The sequence below is a fragment of a genome, unplaced genomic scaffold (genome assembly GCF_019419815.1).
Source record: "Pyrus x bretschneideri cultivar Hongxiangsu unplaced genomic scaffold, Pyrus_bretschneideri_v1 Contig64, whole genome shotgun sequence".
NCBI classification, from domain to species: Eukaryota; Viridiplantae; Streptophyta; class Magnoliopsida; order Rosales; family Rosaceae; genus Pyrus; species Pyrus x bretschneideri.
The window spans coordinates 1,389,855-1,413,162 of NW_025999803.1; the positions used below are offsets into that span (position 1 = coordinate 1,389,855).

The window sequence follows — 23,308 nt, forward strand, 5'->3', positions numbered from 1 at the left end:
AACACTTCCATGGCCATCTCTCACTCTCACCATCACCGCCGCCACCCCGTCCCATTACCATCTCTACCACCACCACCCGATCACCATCATCGTTGTCACTACCTACTATCACACTATCACTACCACCATCACTAGCATTTATCTACTACATAGCTCATTCATACGTTGATGCCTTTTAAAAAAAAATTACAATCTATATTACTACATATGTGGGCATCAGATGGTTCGATCTTGCTAAGTAGTTGACTTTAGATGCACATAAAGTTCCTTCATACTCCTAGGTTAAACAAATAAGAAATTTCTCAAATTAAAGTAGATTTCATCATTGAATTCATTAGCTAAACATGGAAGAAGACAAATACAATAAAAGAAAATTTGATAAATTAATCAGGCAAGTTACACTTCACAGTCTGTACCCCTTTAGATTAATTTCTACATTTTTTTTTTTTTGGTAAAGCACTTTCAAATATTGTTTATCCAGTAGTATATAGCCTGGTTTTGTTTACGTAGGTCGTGTTTTTGTTTTGCAAACTTCCCTTGTTTCTTCTCAAGTCTCACTTGTTCTCTCCGCACAAAATTAAATAAACAAATGTTCACTGCTCTAGGAATTAGGACTAAACGAGATCATGGCCACATAAAAAAATTGAGATACGGATCAATTTTTCATTGTCCTCTAAATCTTAATCTGTAGTTCCCTGTTTCCCGTATTTCTCTTCTCAATAATTGTGCTATCATTTTAAAATAAAATCATTGATTTGCATTAATTAAGATGTGCGTTATTTAACTGCCAATTTAATAGATTAAATCATTCTATTAATATATCATAAAGTTTTTTGGTTGAAAGAGGCATGCTCTAATTAGCAAATAATGTCAGCAGTTAGATATCATAAAGTGGCAGTGGGATCATGTTTTACAACTGCTTTCCCTGACATTATACCAAATATTGAATCGGGTTTCTCTCTTCGAACTTTCCTGGAAAATGACAGTGTGTTTGAACTTTCTTCAAAAATGACAATCTCCAAACATTATTCATTCTTTAAATTGCATGGTAATTGCAGATTGGAAGGGTTGATTTTGTGAGAGGAGAGTGAGGGTAGGTTTCTAATTAAACATTTACCTTTGAAGATTTCTTTTATTAAAGAAATATTATATTTGTTATTCAAGAAGAAAACATACGTAGAAAAGAGGATATGGTGCATACATGCGGCAACATGAAAATTTTGTTGGAACTTTTAATCTTGTCGAAGGAAAAAGAGTATTACACAAAAATACATTAGAGAACGTGCATGGTAATTGCAGATTGGAAGGATTGATTTTGTGAGAGTGAGCGAGGTCTGGTTTCTAATTAAACATTTACCTTTGAAAATTTCTTTCATTTAAGAAATATTATATTTGTTATTCAAGAAGAAAACATGCATAGAAAAGAGGATATGGTGCATACACGCGGCAACATGAAAATATTGTTGAAACTTTTAACATCGTCGAAAGAAAAAGAGTATCACACACATATACATTAGAGAATCTCCAATGAGCTCAACTTAAGTTTTTTATTTTTTATTTGATAGGATTTTGGATAGAGTAATACTAGAGAGATTAAATTTGGAGAAATTTTTAATTGTGACGGAAACACAAGTGGTACACCACGTGTTTTAATAGGAGTAGAGAGAAAATTTATTTTTTAAGTTATTAACTTTTTAGTATACATATCTCACCATTTGTATAATGACACGTGGTGTACCACGCCGTGTACTGGTCACACTGAAAAATCTCTCCTAAATTTGTAAACAATTTTGAAAACTAAAAAACATGGAAATTGATGATTGGTTTATTACTTACACGTTGATAAACATATTTATTTTTATTGGTGACACATTATTTAGTTTGCAAATTTAGTCTCCAAATTTGGTCTCCCTAGCATTGCTAAGTAGGCTAATTTTTCAAACCGAATATGCAAACTATGTAATATGTCACCAATAAAAAATAAGCACGATAATCAAAACCTCAATCATTCTCACTTAGATTCTAAATTTTGAACTTCGAATTTTGAGTTTTAAACCAAAATGTTAAACCCAAAATCTAATCTCAAGAGTTAAAACAAAACATCTGGTCGTGCCATTATAGACCTTAAAAAGATAAGATGTCAAAAACGGAATCAACATATAAAAGAAAATGAGATAATGGATGATGGTTAAAGTTGCGATTGACACTCTCAAATATATTAGGGCACATTTACATAAAGGCAATCGGAATTAAAACGCATAATTGAATTCCAATTACAGAATATTCCAATGCTTACTGAATATTGAAGAGTCAAAAAGGTGATGGAACCCACGCAAATTTTGGAATTCAACCCGAAATCTAAAGGAATTAGATTATCTACATTTAGGTAGTATTTGAATTTTGTGTTGTTGGGGGGGGGGGGGGGGTGGGGGGGACTCAGAATGGACTTTTCCTCCTCATTATACCCTCACTTATTTCTAAATTTCAAGATTGACCTTTGCATTAACCCAACACCACCAACAGTTGCCCATTTTAACCAAAAAATTAGTATATAAAATAATTTATTTCAACTCAAGGCATTTTAGTAATTATTTTGATTTTCATTTTGATTCAGTAAACAATTTATATGGAATCTATATCAACTTGACGATTCCAGAAGGTTTTAATAAACAACTTCAACATGAATCTAATTTTGACTCCTCTCATTCCAACTCCTCATTAGTTCAATTCCTCTTATTTGATTATGAATTAGTAAACGAGTCATTAGTTAGTCAATCAACATACAGAGATAGACGTTTAGCTACGAATTTGAGCAAAACCTATAAATTAAAATCCAAACTTGAAAAGTTTTTAAGTGCAATGTTGACAACACTATTCACACCATTTCAATATCTAAGCAAAGTACAATGGAAGTACTCTTCTCACTTTTCCTTTTGGTGCTTTATCAATGGCAATGGATTTCTTTTAACAATGGTAAATTTCATTACCAACACAACTAATCTCCACAAATAGAGGTCCAAATACAAGTGAAGCACAAAGCATAATAATGAACCACTCAAGAAGCACAAAAAAGAGCCCCACCCAACACAAGAATTGGAGACCAAAATAGCAAAACACAAAGCAAAAACCTAGCAACCTACTGCCCCAGTCGTCGCTGTAGCACCTCCAACCCAGCACGAGCCCCCAAAATAAAAAAAGAAAGCTTCATCATCCTCCAACAACCACCACAAAGATCTAAACCACAAAGCAAAGGAAGACAACGAGAAAATACTTCCCACAAAGCAACAGTGCTGAGATTGGCAAACACAAGGAAGGTGGTGGTGTGGACACCTGAGCTAGAGCTCTACACACCTTCCAACTAAGTCGCCAAACGCAGCAAAAAAAGGTGGTTGCAAATTAAGACAGTTGTGGAATGGAGGGATGAGAAAGCCAATTGGGGCTTTCTGATCTTAGGCTAGAATGAAGAAATTGGGCAGTAGAACATGGAGAAAAACAAGCTGACAGAGATGGAAGAAATTGAAAACGAAAAGGAAAAGGGACAACCATCGACCCTAGCCAAGACTAGGCCCGTTACTGAACTACTTGACGAAATTTAAAGCTCATTTAATTCAATGAGAAGGGTTGTCACGAAACGGAGAAAAAAGCTCATGGCAATGGGAATTAGGCATCGACTATACCACTTCTACAACTTTCATTGTCCTTGCGCACCATCACCCAAAGTGCCAAAACACCTAATCCCAAGTTCCCCGCAACCCCCAAAATTCCCAATTGCGTGAGAAAAAATGATATATACACACTGATTTTAATCTCTCAAACATCCTTGCTTAAATTTGTCTGTTTTTTTATATTTATTTAATTTGATAGCAAGAAACAATAATAGTGTAAAAAATTAATTTTGTATGCTTTTTTTTTGTTTATTTAATTCGATGACAAATAAAAAATTAAAAAATATAATTCAGTGAAAAATTAAAAAATTGTGTGAAAATCTCGTCTTTCACAAACAAAATTACCAAAAAATAAAATAAAATCCAAAGAGTCATGTGCTTGCCATGTGGCTATTGAGATCACAGAAGACTACAATCTACAGCTCACTCCCACGCTTCCATCTCCCTCAGTCACCCCCAGCGTCCTCGTCCTCAACAAATTCCCACTCTCTCTCTCTCTCTCTCTTTCTGTCTCTCTGTCTCTGCACATTTACACTTTTTCCTGCCTTTTATTATTAACTCCAACAGCTCCACCATCCCCTGCTCTCTCTCTCCTCTTTCTCTCTCTAGACACCACAAGAAAAGTGGAGCAACAACACCACCTACAAGCATTCACAAACAAAAAAACCTAGAGCTTGATCTAGAGCTAGAGCTACACTCTCACACATTTCACAATGCCACAACCATAACCATTGAATAAATCAGCTTTTCAACCTTAAAGCTTCAATCTTTCACCCATTTTCTCTCACTCCTCTCCTCAAATCACAGAAACCGCCATGGGAACCTGCACTTCGAAACCTCCAAAGCAGAACCCATATTCCCCCAGAGACCCAATTGACCCAAACAATCCGTCCCAAGCCCCCAAATCACTCCCATCCCACACCCCTCACCACAAGGACGACGTCGCTTCACGGCAGTCCCAGTCCCAGTCCCCCTTCTACCCCTTCTACAGTCCCAGCCCCGCCCATTACCTCAAGAAGTCGTCTCCGGCGCGGAGCAAGAGCGCAACTTCCACTCCCAGCCGGTTTTTCCGGCGACCCTTTCCGCCTCCGTCGCCGGCGAAGCACATCAAGGCCGTGCTGGCACGGCGGCTGGGCAAAAAGGCATCGGCTTCGGTGGCGATACCGGAGGACGGAGAGGAGGAAGATGGGGTTGAGCTGGACAAGAGGTTTGGGTTCTCCAAGGAGGTTACGAGTCGATTGGAGGTTGGGGACGAATTGGGTCGAGGGCATTTTGGGTATACTTGCTCTGCTAGGTACAAAAAGGGGGAGTTAAAGGGTCAACAGGTCGCTGTGAAAGTCATCCCTAAAACAAAGGTTTGGCCTAATGCTCTTATTTGCATGTATGATTTTTGGTTAATCTATATTTTGTTTGTAAAGATTGGATTTTCTTGCTCTCATTTGCTTAATCTTGGTTGATAAAATTTGGGTTTTTTTATTTATTGTATTTTAGTCGTTCTTCAAGGTAAAAGTAAAACCTGAGACTTTAGGCCAATGTTGAATCTTTGTTATTGTTGTTGTTTTTTGTGTTGTGGGTGTGAGCCAGGGAGTGGTGGTTTACAGTGTGACACAAGGAAGGTCTTTGCAAGATCTCGTCATGTATTCATATCAATTGACTGTGGTGGAGTTTTTCTAGATAGGATATATTATTCATTATTTAAATGAAAGAAATATATGCTAAGACAAGTTGTTTGAGTGAAAGGGTTGTAAAGTGACCAAGTTGTTTGTTTATTGCTTTACTTTGGTCAATAATAGGTATTGATCTCTTGGCCTACTTGATCCACCTGAATAGTTTACACCAGGTTTTGCCCACTCAAGTTGGGATATTTTATGTTCAAATCACATTTTGGAATGGAAGTACGTTTTTCCTTTCAAAAATGTGGATCTTTGGTGACCGATTGAATTCAATGTACTGGGAATAGGAATAATAGACTTTTTTGTTTGTTTTGTGTGATGGCTTCTCAGCCATTTAACACTTCGTCGATACCTAAGATGTGACCGTTCATTCTGAATGATAAACAAAGCATTCAGTCCAATGGTTGTGAGTGGACCTAATCTTTGACAAAAGTCATGGTCCAAATTGTGGTCTTGGCCTTCCCACAGGTATATAATTGAACTAGATCATATAGCAGCCGGTCAATAATGACCAGTACTAACCATGCTTATAGCCATCCAAACTGCCGAAACCTTTTGGTGGGTCACATTTCACAATCTTGACCCTCTGCATGGTTAACCATCAGAAGCCTCAGCAGATTGTAAGACGCTTATTGCAAGAGGAAATAAACATTGAACTTAATCTTGTATTGTTTGTTGTTTGATGATCATGTAGCATGAGGTGGTTCACCAATAATTGAAGCTATATGATTGGCAGCATATTCTTTTGAACAAAGTTACAAATATCTATGCCCAACCCAATGTTTTAAAAGACTCGCCTCAGGGCACGCCTAGGCTTCCTCTGAGGCTAGGCTTCAGTGTTCCCGCCCATGTTTTGAGGGAGTGGGCAGAAGGCTTCGCCGGAGACACTTAGGCGGCGGAGGGCGCGCCTCAAGGCGTCCAGGCACCTTGTTTGCCTTTTTTTTTTTTTTTTTTAACCTCCCAAACCCAAAATGACACCGATTGGGTAAGGGTTTTTTGATTTTTTTTTTTTTAAACACTGGTGAAGGTGCTAACTAGAGGATGTATATAGATCACACAGTACACGGTAATTTATTAGGGTTTCACCAACTTGGAAGGAAAATACCTGGAAATTACCCCATAGCAATTTATGTGACCACATGAGCAGATATACAACAAGATTCCTGGTGAAAACTTCTGCGCTATGATGCTTATATCTCAACTGGAATCTCTAATTGAGTATGAGTCTGATTTGGTCATAGTAAGGTTCCAGAATATGTTGTTGGTGCATAAATTAATAAATTGTTGGCTCATTAACTGTATGCATAAATTGAGTATGGTGCATAGTAAGGTTCCAGAATACCTGGAAATTGTTGGTGCACGAATGATTGATTTCTTTGTTTGTATTTTGATTTAGATGAAGAGGATTTGGATGAATGATTGATTGATTTGTTTGTATTACCTTTTGAATGATGAATTTGGATGATATTACTTTTGAATGATGAATTTAGATGATACTATCTTTTGAACGACTATGGATTTGAATGAAAAATTGAGAATGGATGTTTATTTTACAAAGTATTATTTTTTATACAATTATTTGTATTATATAAAACATACCGTGAGGCTTCGCCTCACGCCTCACGCCTAGGCCGGGCTATCCCTTGGACGCCTCGCCCACACCTTACACTTTTAATACATTAACCAGTGGTAAAGGTTGAAGGGACTCAACACTAATCCAGGGAGGTTGACCCAATCTACCCACTCTCTCATCAAAGAATAAAAGATGACGACTTCTAGTTCTGGACTATGCTTTCTTCCCTAAAGTCCCCTGTAAAAGAAAGAGGGGGAAGAAGTAAATTTTTAGGGACACAAGGTGACAACTTTGTAGCTTTATTAAACATCAAGTATGCCTCATATGCTGGGAATTTTCTTTGCAAACAATAGTGTGTGAATTTATTCATGTAAAGTTGTTTGTACCATACTTGACCAATCCCGAAACTACCAAGCACGGGTCAACTTCATACCTTCAAGGATTCATTGAGGGGTTTTGCTGAGGCACCTTTGCCGAAGCACAAGAGTTCCCCTCCAACCAGGAGGCTAATCACAGCACGACACATGTCAACGTCAGAATAAAGCTCGTAGAGTCCCACATCGACCGCGGACAAAGCTGGAGACTCCTCAACTATAAAAGAATCCTTAATGTCATTATTGTTCTTAAACTGGTCATTAGAACCCACCAATGATGTTTATGCTTAAACTTATGTGTTTGTGTAAACCCTTCACTATTAATGAGAACTCCTCTACTCCGTGGACATAGGGTGAACCATGTACATCTTGTGTTTGCTTCCCTATCTCTATCTCTTTACACATTATCATCACTAGGTGACTAAAGCAACCGAGCGAAGGTCTCACTGATTTTGTGCATCAACAAAAGTAAATTGAGTATTATAAATGTTGAACAATGTACATAGGATGAGGTAAATACTCGAGTTGCCTTTAAAATAAGTCCAAGATCACGAGTAGTGATGTTATACTGGTATACAATTCACTTTCCTGTTCCCTGAGTAAATTTGGAGGGGAGCATAAGATATGAAACACTTAAAGAATTGTATAGAAGGTCACAATAATGTATTGCTGTGAGATGTTGTGTTACATGTGGTGGCTTTGGTAGTTGATTTTACTTCTAATGCATTTTCTTTTCTTTTTTTTTTTTTTGCTTTTTGTTATGATTTCTTCTAACGACAATGTATTGTTTGTTGTTAGATGACAACTGCTATTGCAATCGAGGATGTGAGAAGGGAGGTCAAGATCTTGCAAGCCTTGACTGGACATTGCAATCTAGTTAAGTTCTATGATGCATTTGAAGACAGTGATAATGTCTACATAGTAATGGAGTAAGTTCAAAAATCGAATTCCTATTTAAGTCTACATCTCGTTTTACTTTTTCATGTGTGATAGTGATTCACCGAGTAAAAAGTTATAATTTTGCTAAGCTTGGTATGGTTGTGTGGTCAGGTTGTTCGTTTTTATTTTATTTTTTTCTTATGTAATTTACAGGAGGATTTCTTACCTCTCTTAAAGATATCTGACTTTATGGTATTCATCTTTTTTAACATTTCAGGTTGTGTGAAGGTGGAGAGCTTTTAGATAGAATACTTTCAAGGTATATAAATTAGATATCTTCCATAAGGACTTTCAGATGCTGATATTTTTTGCTACTAACTTAATAATCTGTTATTTCTGAAGGGGCGGGAAATACTCAGAAGATGATGCGAAGACTGTCATGGTGCAAATACTGAATGTTGTCGCGTTTTGTCATCTCCAGGGTGTGGTGCACCGGGATCTTAAGCCAGAGGTGAAAAACATTTCTCTACTTTTCTTCTTATCTAATTAGCAGATGAGACGTGTGTTTGAAGCTTAAATTTTTATTGAAGATCCAGGTGTGGGCAATGTGGACAAAGATACCCCTTTGAGGGATACTTCAAGTGACAAAATGAAGGGGTTGCTCAAAATTTCTAGTACTGAATGAGGCTGATTAAACTTGCATGCACTATTCTGTTTAGAAGGGAAACAAACTCAATTTAGATTTAAGTGTGTCCCTGCACCTTCGTTAACCCTCAATACTGTATACAAGGAATTGAACAACATGACTAATGGTTACTTTTATACAGCAGACAGACTGTAATAGAAACCCCTTATGTTTCAATTGACTGGATCTGTAGTTTTCCAATTTGCCCCTGAATTACCCGACTGTTTAAAATGATTGGTATGTATACATGGTTGATGTCTCCTGGACTAAGATTAAGCATCATCATGTAGCGGACAAAAACCTATTTGTCTTCTGGACAAAAATCTTTTTACTTCAGTATATTTAGTACTATTAGGCGCCTCCAATTTCATACGATCTATCAATAGATCATTGCTGGGTGTCATTACTACTCAGTTCACACCTTAGGTTCCCAGATTCCCAGATTTTGTGGTTATTTCTAACAAGGGAAAGAAATTGGCACTTTGTTCCAGGCTAGGTGAAATGAAAACTTCACACACAAAATGGTTATCTAAATCCGATAAATTTTAGTTTAATCGTATAGGTGGCATTATGTTCTGTTTGGCTTGAAAGGGAAATATTTTAGTGACAGTTGAAATAGTAGTCCACACTGGCTGTTTCTACAGCAGGTGTTTTTGAACAATTGAAGAAATAACCTGACTCCTGAACCACATTTCCTTGTTCAATATTTTATCTTATGTGCTAGTTGAAAAGGCGTTCATGTGGGAAGTGTAGGGATTCCACCTAAAAATTCAAAACTAGTTAATTGGCTTATATTTCCACACGTATTTCTCCATCAGATACCTTGATATGTATTTATCATCATGAAAGCTAGAAGTTCATGGAAGTTTTTTATTATCTTATACTTGATGTACTTGTTATTGTCGGTTGTGCTCTCTAAATCTATTTCTCTTTATGTTAACCTAATGCTATTTTTCCTTTTTTGTTATCAGAACTTTTTGTATACCACCAAAGATGAGAATTCCCAGTTGAAAGCCATTGACTTTGGCTTGTCAGATTTTGCCAGACCAGGTTTGTCCTTTCTTTTTTTAGCTTGTTTTATTATTGATCTGGGTCTTTTGATTTTGGATAGGTTTTAATACTCTTTCTGTCTTACAGACGAGAGGCTGAATGATATTGTTGGAAGTGCATACTATGTCGCACCCGAAGTTCTACATAGATCTTATAGTACAGAGGCCGATGTGTGGAGTATTGGTGTAATAGCATATATTCTCTTATGTGGTAGCCGTCCATTTTGGTCCCGGACTGAGTCTGGGATTTTTCGGGCGGTCTTGAAAGCTGATCCCAGTTTTGATGAAGCACCTTGGCCCTCTTTATCTCTTGAAGCAAAGGACTTTGTCAAACGCTTATTGAACAAGGACCCTCGGAAACGAATGACAGCAGCTCAGGCTCTAAGTGAGTTTTCTATGTCTGTAGTGTGTTAAGTTTCTGCTATCATTTTCCTGAGTCATTGCCTTAAATTCTTATATTTTTTGCAGGTCATCCTTGGATCCGGAATTATAATGACGTGAAAGTGCCACTTGATATTTTAGTATTTAGACTCATGAAGGTTTATATGAGATCATCATCCCTTCGGAAGGCTGCTTTAAGGGTGTGTATATGTTTTCACCGACAAGAGTGAGAACTTTTTCTCGAATTTTGCATGCTGAATCAGATTCTTGGTCTTAAGAACTTTGTATATCAAGTCAAATGATGGGCTTAGTTTTCTTGATGAATGAGATTTTGGTTTGTACCTCCTAAAAAATATATAATTGAAAAGTAATTATTAGTATTCCATTTTAAATAATGATGACTCAATAAAACCATTGATTATCTGTTCTCATATTTTCTCTACATGGTCATGTGTATAATTACAGGAAATAAGAGGGGCTTCTGAGATGTTATCAGTTAATGCTTGATGATTGTTTCGTCCAAATTATTCTTCTATACGTTTGCATAGTTGTGTTTTGAATTATTTATGTTTGTGTGTTTTATATATTTTTTTAAACGTTATATTTTGGGATATATTTAATCAGTCTTTTAACGTTTCATTTCTGTAAATTGATGTGACAGGCCTTGTCTAAGACATTGACCGTGGATGAACTGTTTTATCTTAAGGAACAGTTTGCTCTATTGGAGCCAAACAAAAATGGCACTATAACTCTTGACAATATTAGAATGGTTGCTCTCTCTCTCTCTCTCTCTCTCTCTCTCTCTCTCAGAGACACACACAGAGAGATAAGTTAATATTTAGTGTTTTTTTTTTTTTTTTGTTATTTTCCTGGACAGGTCCTGATGAAAAATGCTACAGACGCAATGAAGGAGTCCCGCATTCCTGATCTCATTTCATCGGTAATAACTTGGTTACTTTCGTGAATATTTCTATGGTATTAGGCTCAATAGGTTATAAAAGTACTTACTGGTTAGTACTTCTCCCATGACAGTTAAATGCACTTCAATACAGAAGAATGGATTTTGATGAGTTCTGTGCAGCTGCACTAAGTGTCCATCAGCTTGAGGCACTTGATCGTTGGGAACAACATGCTCGATGTGCATATGAACTATTCGAGAAGGATGGCAACAGGGCGATTGTCATTGAAGAACTTGCTTCGGTAAGTTGAAATTTTAATGCCACATTTTGCAGACTTGTATATATTAACTTGAAGCTTAGTAATCATAAGGTCGATTTCTTAGTATATAGTATTTTACTTACGAACTGGACTTGCTGACATTTCTTAAACTTTCTGTTTTACTAGTTACATTTCATAAGTAACATACTTTTGGTTAAAAGAATACTGTAGGGAGGGAGAAGTAGAGTTCTGGCTAAAATGTACTTTTGGTGCTTAAATTTTGATTCAAATTACACCTTGGTCTTGTTTTTTACATTTGTTTTGGGCAAGGCCTATTATTTTGAATTGAAGCAATGTGGTCAGCTCAACTGCATCTGTTCTATGACTGACTTTTGTTATCATATCAGCAGTCAATGCATTATGTCAGTAAACCATGGACGGCAATAACTTTTGATAACAAAAACATGATTATGGTGCATGAAAGATCACACCATGAACCGCTTTTGATAACAAAAGCATGATTATGGTGCACAAAAGATCACATTACTTCACTTAAAAAAATTTGAAAGATCGAACTGAAACAATGGAAAAGGGACCAAACTAAAGTTGAGCTGAAATTGAATGGTCATACTCCCATAGCATATTTATTCCTAGATTTTTTAATTTCTAAGATATTAGCACATCCTATGCATCTGTATTCTCATAGCATCCGCCCTTTATGCATGGATTTTGATATTGATTTGGTTTTTAATTTACGACCTCTAGAAACGAAAGATTTGCAAGGATCTGTACTATCTGTAATGTACCGGACTGAGACTACTGTTGTTCATACTCTCTCCAAATTGTGATTCAGGAACTTGGGCTTGGTCCTTCCATTCCACTTCATGTGGTTCTCCATGACTGGATTAGGCACACAGATGGGAAGCTAAGCTTCCTCGGGTTTGTGAAATTGTTGCATGGTGTGTCCAGCCGGACGTTTGTAAAAGCATAATGAAGATATAAAGCATTATTTATGCTCGTGTTTTAGCCAAATGATATGTGCTATATGTGGAATAGACGTGGTGCACCCGATGATTGATTTTCAAGATTTGGATGTTCGGAAAGATGGCCATTTACAATCCGTTTGGCACACACGTTGAGTGACCCATCCGGCCAATTCGTGAAGAGGGGTTGAAACATCCCGGACAATGCAGGTGCGAAATCGTGGTGACCAGTTTGGAGTGCTGTGTAGCTATTCAAGTGTAAAGCTGTAGTAGTTTTGCCGAAATGGGCGGTTACAATATTCTTCAACTCCTTAGATGCGTTGTATCTGTCTAGTTACTTTGAAACATGCTTGATTTGCCTTAGTGTTGTAAAGCTCCGCAATGGCATCAATTGAAAATCAAGATTTACCATTCGGTGTTTTGCAATTTCTGAAAATACCTGCACTCGTATGTTTTTATCACATCTTTTTCATGCAACGAGCAGTTAATCATTTTCCAACATCTCACCACTTGGGCTAACCCGAAGGGCAGCATATGCTCACCGTCTTATTGATTCGGGAAGTGATTTCGACACTTGTTTCTCTCTCTCGTCCTCTATTTATTTTTGGCTTTTTATCAAGTAAATTAAAGGAGAATCAACAGACAGAAAATAAACAGAGTGTACAGAAGGAGTGCAGAAATCATTTTTCTCTTTGTATTTAAAAAGAGTTGTTTAGCATGATCCATTAAAAACTGAAAAGAAAGGAAAAGAGAGTTGCTTGTATGCAATGGACACAGATCCTCTCTGAATTTGAGCCTAAGGATCAATAGATCCGGTCCATTGAAATTTGATCCAACGGTTACAATTATTATAACTTTTAGGGAGGCCCCCTGTTTGTAGCCGTTGGATCAAATTTCAATGGGCAAGATCTATTGATCCCTAGGCTCAGATCCAGAGAATATCTATGTCCGTATGCAATAACATGAAGAAGTATTTGTTGATTGATTTTGATTTTCTTTTCTTATCCACTTAATTGTCAACCTTGCATCACATCCACTCAGGTGCTTAGGTCGTGAACTTTTGCTTGACTTCTTCCTCGGGCTCGCCTTGGGCTTAATTGCGTGATTCGGCTGGAGGGTTTTGTTGTTTTTTTTTGGGGAGGGGGGGGGGGATGCGATTTTTCGCTGCTACTTTCTATTAGGGGCAGTTTTTCAAGATACTTGCCTCTAATAAGCACTACCCTAAAATCAAGTGTATGAAGCACTAGGGTTTATCCATCACCGTTAACACTCTTACGTAGTCCTGTCAATTACTTATGAGTTAACACATAAAAGTTTTGAAGGTTAGATTTTCCTTATGATATTCAACTTGTGATATTCAAACTAGAATATATATCTAACATGCAATCTCTATGACATTCAGATCAAGTATAAACATGCAAAACTCATTAAGTTTTGTGAAATCACTTTGGAAAACCATGGAATACTTAAGAGTGTGATATTCTCCTTAAGTGAACTTACAACTTCCAGCCATAAGAAGCATTAACCAACTTCAGGGTGACATTCAAACATAACTTGTGTCCGATTAATTGTCTAAACCTCCTAATGGTGATTAAGCATTGACATATATAGATAGTTTTAAATAAGTGGTTGGAAATTCAAAGCAAGCATACATAACATCATAAGTAAACAACCACTTAGTATTACGGTCTAGTGGTATTCCTCTTCACTTGTAAGTGAGAGGTTTTAGATTCGATTCTTGCCAAAGGCGAATTTGAACCACATTATTGCTAGCTAATTGTGATGCTAAGCCCACCCCTCCCCTTAGTGTAGATAATATTGTTTGTTCACATAAATAAATAAATAAATAAAATAAAAAAAAGAAAAAGAAAAAAAACATCACAAGTAAATAAAAAAGAAACTACACATTCATGCTAAGGCTTGTAGCCTTGCCATAGCATAAGAGAATAAATTATGCATAATCATTATTGAATATCAAAAAATTCTTAAGAAGAACAGTTAAGAAAACACACTTATTAGATTTGGCATTCGTGTCATACCCGATATCTTAACGCGTTGTGTCGTGTAACACACATTAAAATAAACGGATAATACGATCCGACCCAAAATCAACCTGTTAATATTTATTAGGTAATATGACCCGACCAGTTATCTGTCACATCTCGGCCCGGGAAGTGACGTTCTCTGTCACATCCCCGCCCGGGACGGGTCACTTCCCCTAGGCCCGCTCCACCATCGTAGCACGATATTGTCTGCTTTGGACTTACCATTCCCTCACAGTTTTGTTTTTGGGAACTCACGAGTAACTTCCCAGTGGGTCACCCATCATGGGATTGCTCTAGCCCCCTTCTCGCTTAACTTCGGAGTTCCTACGGAACCCGAAGCCAGTGAGCTCCCAAAAGGCCTCGTGCTAGGTAGGAATGGGAATATACATTTAAGGATCACTCCCCTGGGCGATGTGGAATGTCACAATCCACCCCCTTAGGGGCCTGACGTCCTCGTCGGCACACACGCGACCAGGGTTAGGCTCTGATACCAAATTGTCACATCCCGCCCCGGGGGGGGAGGGGACCACTTCCCGGGCCTACTCCACCACTGTAGCACGATATTGTCCGCTTTGGGCTTACCATTCCCTCACGGTTTTGTTTTTGGGAACTCACGAGCAACTTCCCAGCGGGTCACCCATCTTGGGAGTGCTCAAGCCTCCTTCTCGCTTAACTTCGGAGTTCCTACGGAACCCGAAGCCAGTGAGCTCCCAAAAGGCCTCGTGCTAGGTAGGAATGAGAATATACATTTAAGGATCACTCCCCTGGGCGATGTGGGATGTCACATTATCTGTTAAAGAAAATATATTTTAAATCAATAAATAATGAAAATGAAAAACATAATTTGACTAAATAAATAAAAAATATAAAACTAAATTAGTATATGCATACCACATTGTCACATAAATATTACTTCAAAAAAAAAAACATTTGTCTTTCAAGTATTACATGCACCAAAATAAAAGCCTAATGAAAAAACATTAGTACATTACTATAAAATATCAAATGTTCAAGGATATGCAAAATGAAGGGAGTTGCGTTTTAAAGATGAGAAACCATGCAAATTATATATGTTTTCACATTTTTCAGACTTGTACATTAATGATTATAAATTTATTTATTTTGAAACTCCCTTAAAAATACTATTTATGAGGGTTTGTATGAGTTTAAAAATTCAAACGACGATGTACCCATACTTATAGCGTAGGGGATGCGATCACGAACCTTTGCATATTTTTTTTCACATTTTTCGCACTTATAAATTAATTACTATAATTTTTAATGTGTTTGGTATTTTTAAATTACTTGATACTTTTATTTTTAATGTGTTCTATAGTTTTTTAATCTCACTCTTTACCTATAAAAATAAATAAATAAGTAAAACTCAAAAATTTTAAATTGTCATAGAATAATAATACAATAATACATATTTAATATACAATATATACATATACACTATGCCTATTGTATTTTATAGTAAGTTTTTTTAGTAGTTTAAAAAATTAAAATCATCAAAATAACTTTTTTCTTAACGTGTCAACACATGTTACCCACGTGTCACATTTGTGTAAACCTATTAAGGACCCGTTATTATCGGGTTCTTATTGTGTGACCCGATGACGACCCGATTAGTTATCGTGTTGACCCAAAACCCCTTTTTTTTTTGTATCGTTTACGTGTCATGTTATCGCCAAAAGCTCTTAAGCCAAAAACATTCAGCCCCCCCTCAAAGACTCCAAACTCAACATATAAATAGACTTAAACATATGAATTCCTATTAATTAATGAAACCTACCTTCTTTGTCAACCAAAATAGGGTGAAAATACTACTTAGTCTTCTATCACACAAAAAAATGATGAGCAATAATGTAATTTCACAGGTTCAAATTTTACTGTTTTTTATTGAAACCTCACCTACATGTGATGTTAAAATACCTCCAATATTAAAAAAAAAATCCAAAAACAAAAACCTCCCACTCCCCCACATTCTCTCTCTCTCTCTCTCTCTCTCTCTCTCTCTATCTCTCCTTTCCATTTTCTTAAAAAATGTGTTCATACATACAAAATGTGCAGGCTAATGCTACTTCTATTTAACATAAGTCTCTCAATAAATTTGAAAAACTAAATAAAATAATATAATTTAAAGATACATTCCTATTCTAATTTGGTAAACTAATCAGCCAGAAAGACAACCTGCTTCCTAGTCAAATCTACACCAAATCAAGCGTTTAAGATGGCGATGGAAGCTTACAACATCCCCTTCAACTTTTTAGAAGAAACTTTTCTCAAAAAAAAAGAAAAAAACGTCATCTTCAATTACTTTTGGTCCAAACAAATCCAGAACATCAATTTCCCATCTTGCGCTTCTGCCTTCATTTAACTGAGCGCGAACCCAGCCGGCATTACCCTGGTTTCAATCGTCGTTGACCCCGACCGTAGAGGATCAAGTATCCCAAACCCGTTACAACAACACTCGCAGACCATCTCGTAACGCCAATGATTGCCAAATATCAAAGATGGGAAGAGGAGAGAGGACAGAGAGAGGCCTCAACTCAGAAGCCAAAATGCACACACAAAGATCACATTCAAAACCAAACCCTAAAAATTCGAGAAATTCGCAGACAGAGATACAAAATTGCCCCAATTTTTCTCTCAGATCCGTTCCCCCAATTCTTCTGATTCCAATAAAGATTGAGTTGGGGTTGGGGTTTCCTTAGATTTCGAGCCATGGTGTGTGTAAAAGGAGCCATGACCCTCCTTTCGTTCTCTCCTCTGCACATCCACCTTGCCCACCCAAAATGATGGCGTGACAATTCCGCCCCAGCAGACCAGCCCCTCGATATTGATGCTAAAGATGATGCAGTCGACGACGATCAGAGCCAGGGTAATGCTGGCCGGGTTCGCGCTCAGGTTGGAAGCAGAGTCGAGTTGGGAGGGGTGGGGTGAAGGAAGGATGGATGTGCAGAGGTTAGCTGGATGGAGATGTGTAGATGAGAGAAGCGAGGGAGGGTCCAGGGGGTGTTGAGGAAGAAGATGCCTTCTTTTTTTTTTTTTTTTTTTTTTTTTTCAAATTTTAATTATTTTTTATGTTTATTTTTTTAATATCCATGTGGAACCCATATTGACATATGGTGTCTAATCATTGTCTACGTGGACGTCAATGCTATGTCATCAGTTAACGGAAGACTTAACAGCCAGACTAACAGATGTACGAGACTGTCCTAAAATTAACACTTTAGGTATGACTTTGGGATGAAAAAAACTTTATGTGCCAAATGTTGAAAACTACAAAACTTGAAAGGAGTAAACTAAGATTAATCCTTATTTTTTAATCAAAGCATATTCTGCATGTCCTACAATCAAAACATAAGAAAGTATTAAAATTTTAGGGTAAAATATAATATGAAAGTGATACGGTTTTAGCTCAAGCATGGAGATTTTAATGCACCCCAAAACTTCTTCCCCCAGCCTCATGCTGGCGGCGGCGGTTGGAAGGAGGCGCCGCCGGGTTGTGAATTCACAAGTGGGTTTTTTTTTTTTCGACATGCTTGTCTGTGTCGAAATTAACCCCCGTAACGGATTTCTTCCCCCGGTTGTCTTTGAAATCGAATTGGATATTAGCGAGGGGTGGGCATTGGATGAACCAATGCATAGGTTTATCCTAGGCTTGCTTGTGGACCCACGGTATGGAGTCCAATGCCGTTGGTTTTCCCCATGGCTCGCCTAGTTCACTAGCATGTCAAAGACGAGTTTCTGCGGCATGTGACTTCCACGCATGTGAGAGATGTGACAGCCAATGTTGTAACTAAATGTGGTACAAATTATTTTGTTATATTCAACTGGCTAGCTACGTTATGGACTAAACATAATGAACATTATTACGAAATTTAAATAAAGGATACGAACGACTTGAACATAAATCAAGCAAAACTCTTCTTTCAACGCTCAAATACATTAAGTATGCGACAGCCACAATTTGCAGCAGACAAAAATCTGTGTAAAGGACATGCCACTCCTAAACTAGCTAGGCTTTGACGGGCTGTGCTCGAGGCCTCCAGAGTCCTAGCTGATACTTGTGAGTGTATTTCAAGATCAGCTTCCTCTGCAAAACAGAAACAGCTATCAATTTCTTTAAGCCGAGTGCAATAGCGTTCTAGGATTCATATAGCCGACCCCACTTAGTGGGATAAGGATATGTTGTTGTTGTTGTTGTTGTTGAAACGTGAGTTAATGAAATGAACTGCCAAATTTACACATTCCTCATAATCGTTTTCTCTCTCTTTTAAAAAAAGGACGCAGAGTACTCATTCCACACCCATTCATCAACAACGCTTAAAGGATTACTCAGGCAGATACCAAGCAAGAATTAAACAACAGAAACTCTGATGTGTTAAAGTCTAGCCAATGTGTCTCTATCTGTATAATAAGTCATAGACACGAGATTGCTTACGTGCTTGCAAGGAACGCCAAATTTCTTCAGCCTGAGAGTACGAGTGACAAGCAGCTTTTGGAAGTCACCAATCTCAGATTCAAGCTTGGCGACATGTGACTCCACGCCATTGCCAATCCCATTCAAAAACTCTGGTATCCCAACTTTCACTGCAAGAAAAATAGCCACGCAATTTCATTACAAATGTTTGATATTCTGAAACAAGAAAACGTAGACCACCCAATTTAGCCCAAAACAGGGCTAAGCTATGCACACAAAATATTCACTTTTCATTCCTTCAATATTCTAAATCTTTTAGCACCAGAGAAGAGCAAAGCAAATAAACAAATACAATACCAATAATTGCAAAGAAAAGGCACGGAACAGAACCTGAGTTTGATTTCAAGTAGTGGAAAAAAGTTCCTCACCAAAAACAGATAGTTACATACAAGAAGCATTGAACAACAAAACCCAATATTTGACTTGCCATTGTTTAGATCCCCCAACTTTCTCAAAAATCAAACAAACGAGGCAACACAAGCAAGACCAACCTCATTAACCATTCCTTCTTCACTGCCCAAGAAAGTTTTCATTTCTATCTATCAAAACCTGAATATACAGCATTACAGAAGCCCTAAATTAATTTCCCGTTTCTTTCCACTTCACTGTTTTCAACTTCCAAAATTCGTCTCATGCCTAGATTTGGGATGGCTTGGATAACTCCTAACGTTCAAGGTATATTAAAGGTCGAGGTGATGATTAAAAGAGCATTATACATGCAAGGATGGAGATAGCATATGTTGGATACAACTCAACTTCTTTTGCCATGAAAAATGATCAAACTAGAAATATAATTTCCTATATAATCCCTCCCACGTTCTATACTTTTCCTACCCTCTCTCCCTTCTTAGCCATGTAACTTTTCCCATTAGCCAATGGTGTACAATTTTACCTTTATAAACACCAGTTACCAAAAATCATGTTGTTGGACGATAAGTTGATAGCATTGTATCAAATTGTTAATTTAATTTCATCATTCGAAGTTGCCACCACCAAAAAATGTTCCTGGCTCCGTCCATGAACACAAAGCAGACTTCTCCCTTCTAATCCAATCCCCTATACCAAACGAGACCCGACTAGGAAAAAAAAATTGGATCTATTATACTTGAAGAAATGCAAATCAGCGAATTCGAATAACCCAGAAAAAAAAAATCCAAAACTTTCCTGGATACCAAAGAAAAATGGAAAATTCAACCATGGGCACCAATCCCTGAAAGCCAAAATCTTAGGGTTACCTAGGTAAGGGTTTGATTTAGTGGAGAACCTGGCGAACCCGGCCGTCGAAAATGGTACCAATATTGAACTTGTACTGGTGTGGAATAACATTTGTCTCCATGCCATCTTCTGTCGAATAGTAATGTTGAAATCAATGAGTGCATTCGTATTTGTGTGTAAATTTGTAAGTAAATCAAGGTTGTCAAACCTAAAACTTTGCAAACAGAGCAATGGAAACGCGAAACCCAGAAGATTTTGAGCGAAGTACCTGATACCTGACGGAGGGGAGCCAAAGAAAGTTGAGACTGAGAACGAGCTGGGAGACGACAGCTAACGGAATTACAATAACACGACTTGGGGGAGGGGTGGGGGTTAATGGGCCTCCACGAAAAAATAGTTAAATTACTAAGGGAATTATTATTATTATTATTTGTTAAAAGGAGACGAGCAGGTGACCATATCCATCGTTTTGGAGGTTGTGAAGACTTACAAAGCATTTCAACCTCCACTAATCATATTGTTCAATTCACCAGCATTAAGTTAAATTACTAATTTACGAGCGTCATTGTAAATGGGCTTATATAGATGGTATCCAAACTTTACTCTTAATTTAGTTTTAGTTTTTGAACTTTCATATTAGGTTTTTTCAGTCCTTGAACTTAATACTGTGTTGTACCATACTTTATATATATATATATATATGTCACATCTTGTCCTTAATTTAATCTTATTTGATTCACTGACATTAGGAAGTTACAAAAGTGCCCCTGATGGGCTAAGTGGAAATCCTAAGTAGAACTCTTAAGCAGACATCTGGGTTCTTGTCACTCTTTGTTTCTTTTCTCGTCTTTCTAGGTAGTACGTATTCTTACAAACACATATGTAAATCAGACGTGCAACAAACGATTTATGCACTTTTCCAAAATAAGGGGCAAAATGGTAATTTTGTATTATCAGGAATTCATTCCTTTTTTTTATCGAGATAACAGTGGGTTGTCAGTATTTTGGGCTGTAGACTGTGATATTGACGTTCTATTCATTGAGTTTGTTAAGCAATTGGGCGAGTAGGTCAATCTTCGTTAGTATTTTATTTATTTAGCCTCGTGCCTATTTAATTATTGTTTGAGCTTGACTCAAAGACAGATACACACACATATTCTTGTAGTGCTCATCACTACGATCGCGTGGACACAAGCAGAACATAATTCAGAGCCACAAAGAAGATTTTACGGGACTCCGAACATCAAGGGCATTATCTTAATTCTACTACGTTGATTGAAGCCTCTTATGAGTTGAAGAGGAATGATGAGGCATTTGAACTATTCAGATCGATGGCATTGAAGGGTTTGGAGCCAAATTTGATTTCGTTCAATGTTGTAATCAATTGGTTGTGCCGAGAAGGTCAGATGAATGATATAATTAAGATCTTTTATTAGAATAAAAGAAAAGGTTTTGTTCCTGATTAGGTGACTGATAATACACTCATTCGTGGATATGTAAGGGAATGGCTTGTCTCCAAATGTCGTCTCTTATACAACATTGAGTAACACTGTGTAAGGCTAAGAATTTGAAATGAGCATCAATCAGATGCGCTTTCGAGGACTTCTTCCAAGCAAACTGTTGTTAATGGAAACACAAAAACTTCCTTACGATAAGGCGGAACACGAGCTAACCGATCTTGAACGGATCATTACTAGCTACACGAGCCAACTCATAAGAAGTTCCCTTAAGCCTTAGGGTAAAGTTGAATGAAAGGTCCGAAACCGCAGGTCTATAAAATCCATCGACAATCCAGCGCAAAACAGTTTTTAGCTTTCAATAGCAACCTGTATTATTCCTATTCTTATAAAGTATTAGTCTCATAACTAGTCCTACTACTTTGAACCTTCAAGCTCTCAAGGTTACTTGGGATTAAAGGCAGATCAATTGTATGCAATTAGTGTACTTCTTATATGAATATAAACAAATTTTCTAGGGGCTTCATAGCTGCTACTTTTGCTGCTCTGAAACCTAAACCTAGAGAGGAAAAGCCTAGAGATCCCAAGAACACAGCCATGAAACGAAACATTCTTTGACAGATTTTAGAAAAAGTGTAGACCAAAATGCACTAAAGAATTACTCTCATCAATATGACAATTTCGACGGTAATAATGCAAGGTTAAGAAGCATTAGGTTCTTCCTAAACGACTAGCTAAATTGATTTCCATCAAAATCGGAAATATTATACTCCAGCTGTTGATCACTTTCGCCTACAACTACTGCTAAAACATACACACAAGAATGCGGTACAAATGATGAACTAATAGTGAATTTCCACTCTATTCACCAATCTTGTAACTTCACTACCAAGTCAGTTGGTCCTAACAATTATATCACATTCATTACATATTTCACTCAATCCAAGTTCTACAACCTAAACCTAAAATGAACAACGAAGATAACATTTAAATAAACATCCTTACATAGAAAATTAAAAGGGTTGAGAAACCATCCTTTTTCTCTGGAAGTGTGTCTTATCTCGATGGAAGCCTCTGATGCAAATCATCTGCTAATGCTTACCTCAAGCTTTCCCCATAGCAATAAAAAAATTTCTCGCTTTCAAGCACCCTGGGCGGTGGCCCATTCTCATCCGGGCCTTTCGAGAGCTCCGGTTCAGGCTCCCTCACAATTTGGCATAAGTTATGCAACACACACAACAAGCAACAATGGTCTGAGGCACATGATTAAAGCCCACATTGAGGTATTGTAGAATCTTCCACCTACCTTTAAGCAGCCCAATTGCCTCAACCACAATAGACCTCCCTTTCATAAGCATTCTGATAAACAGGTTCTGGGCAGGAGTCCCCATCCCATTCAGCGAAAATGGTGTCAGCAAAAAGGACATCAATGGATGGTACTAGTCCCCAACAAATTAAGGCCTCACATAGTGACCTCTTACCTTGATTATCTTTACCCATACATTGTCGGAAGTCAACTTATTGTATAAATTATTATCTCTGAAATGGGTGGCGTAGTATGTGCCACCAGGGGCTTTCATACACACATCCCAGAAGATTTTCTTGTGATCTGCCATGACCTTGAGCAAAACCGAAGGGTACCCATTGTTAACCCAAGTCAATCTGCCGGTTCATCCACTCCA

General features: G+C 37.4%; 2 protein-coding genes across 2 annotated transcripts; one reads left to right on the forward strand and one right to left on the reverse strand.

Annotated features, from left to right (window-relative positions):
- The first annotated feature begins 4,160 nt into the window (after positions 1-4,160).
- On the forward strand, positions 4,161-12,831 carry LOC103939094 (CDPK-related kinase 5-like). Its single transcript, XM_048573195.1, has 11 exons — positions 4,161-5,020; positions 8,084-8,214; positions 8,442-8,483; positions 8,567-8,675; positions 9,821-9,899; positions 9,987-10,283; positions 10,367-10,479; positions 10,941-11,048; positions 11,157-11,219; positions 11,312-11,479; positions 12,291-12,831. The coding sequence occupies exons 1-11, from the start codon at positions 4,481-4,483 to the stop codon at positions 12,426-12,428; spliced, it is 1,788 nt and encodes a 595-aa protein (XP_048429152.1). The 5' UTR covers positions 4,161-4,480; the 3' UTR covers positions 12,429-12,831.
- Positions 12,832-18,331: 5,500 nt separating this feature from the next.
- LOC103947761 lies at positions 18,332-20,533 on the reverse strand. The gene is made up of 4 exons (XM_048573167.1): positions 20,438-20,533; positions 20,190-20,295; positions 18,916-19,064; positions 18,332-18,567 (listed from the first exon to the last, which is right to left on the reverse strand). The coding sequence occupies exons 2-4, from the start codon at positions 20,293-20,295 to the stop codon at positions 18,490-18,492; spliced, it is 333 nt and encodes a 110-aa protein (XP_048429124.1). The 5' UTR covers positions 20,438-20,533; the 3' UTR covers positions 18,332-18,489.
- Between the last annotated feature and the right edge of the window lie 2,775 nt (positions 20,534-23,308).

Coding starts and splice junctions, on each gene's coding strand:
- LOC103939094 (XM_048573195.1), top strand. CDS start 4,481: ATGGGAACCTGCACTTCGAAACCTCCAAAGCAGAACCCATATTCCCCC. Junction 5,021..8,083: donor AAGTCATCCCTAAAACAAAG/GTTTGGCCTAAT, acceptor GTTTGTTGTTAG/ATGACAACTGCTATTGCAAT. Junction 9,900..9,986: donor GTCAGATTTTGCCAGACCAG/GTTTGTCCTTTC, acceptor TCTGTCTTACAG/ACGAGAGGCTGAATGATATT.
- LOC103947761 (XM_048573167.1), bottom strand. CDS start 20,295: ATGGCATGGAGACAAATGTTATTCCACACCAGTACAAGTTCAATATTG. Junction 19,065..20,189: donor TAAATCAAACCCTTACCTAG/GTAACCCTAAGA, acceptor TTTTTCTTGCAG/TGAAAGTTGGGATACCAGAG. Junction 18,568..18,915: donor TTGGCGTTCCTTGCAAGCAC/GTAAGCAATCTC, acceptor TCTGTTTTGCAG/AGGAAGCTGATCTTGAAATA.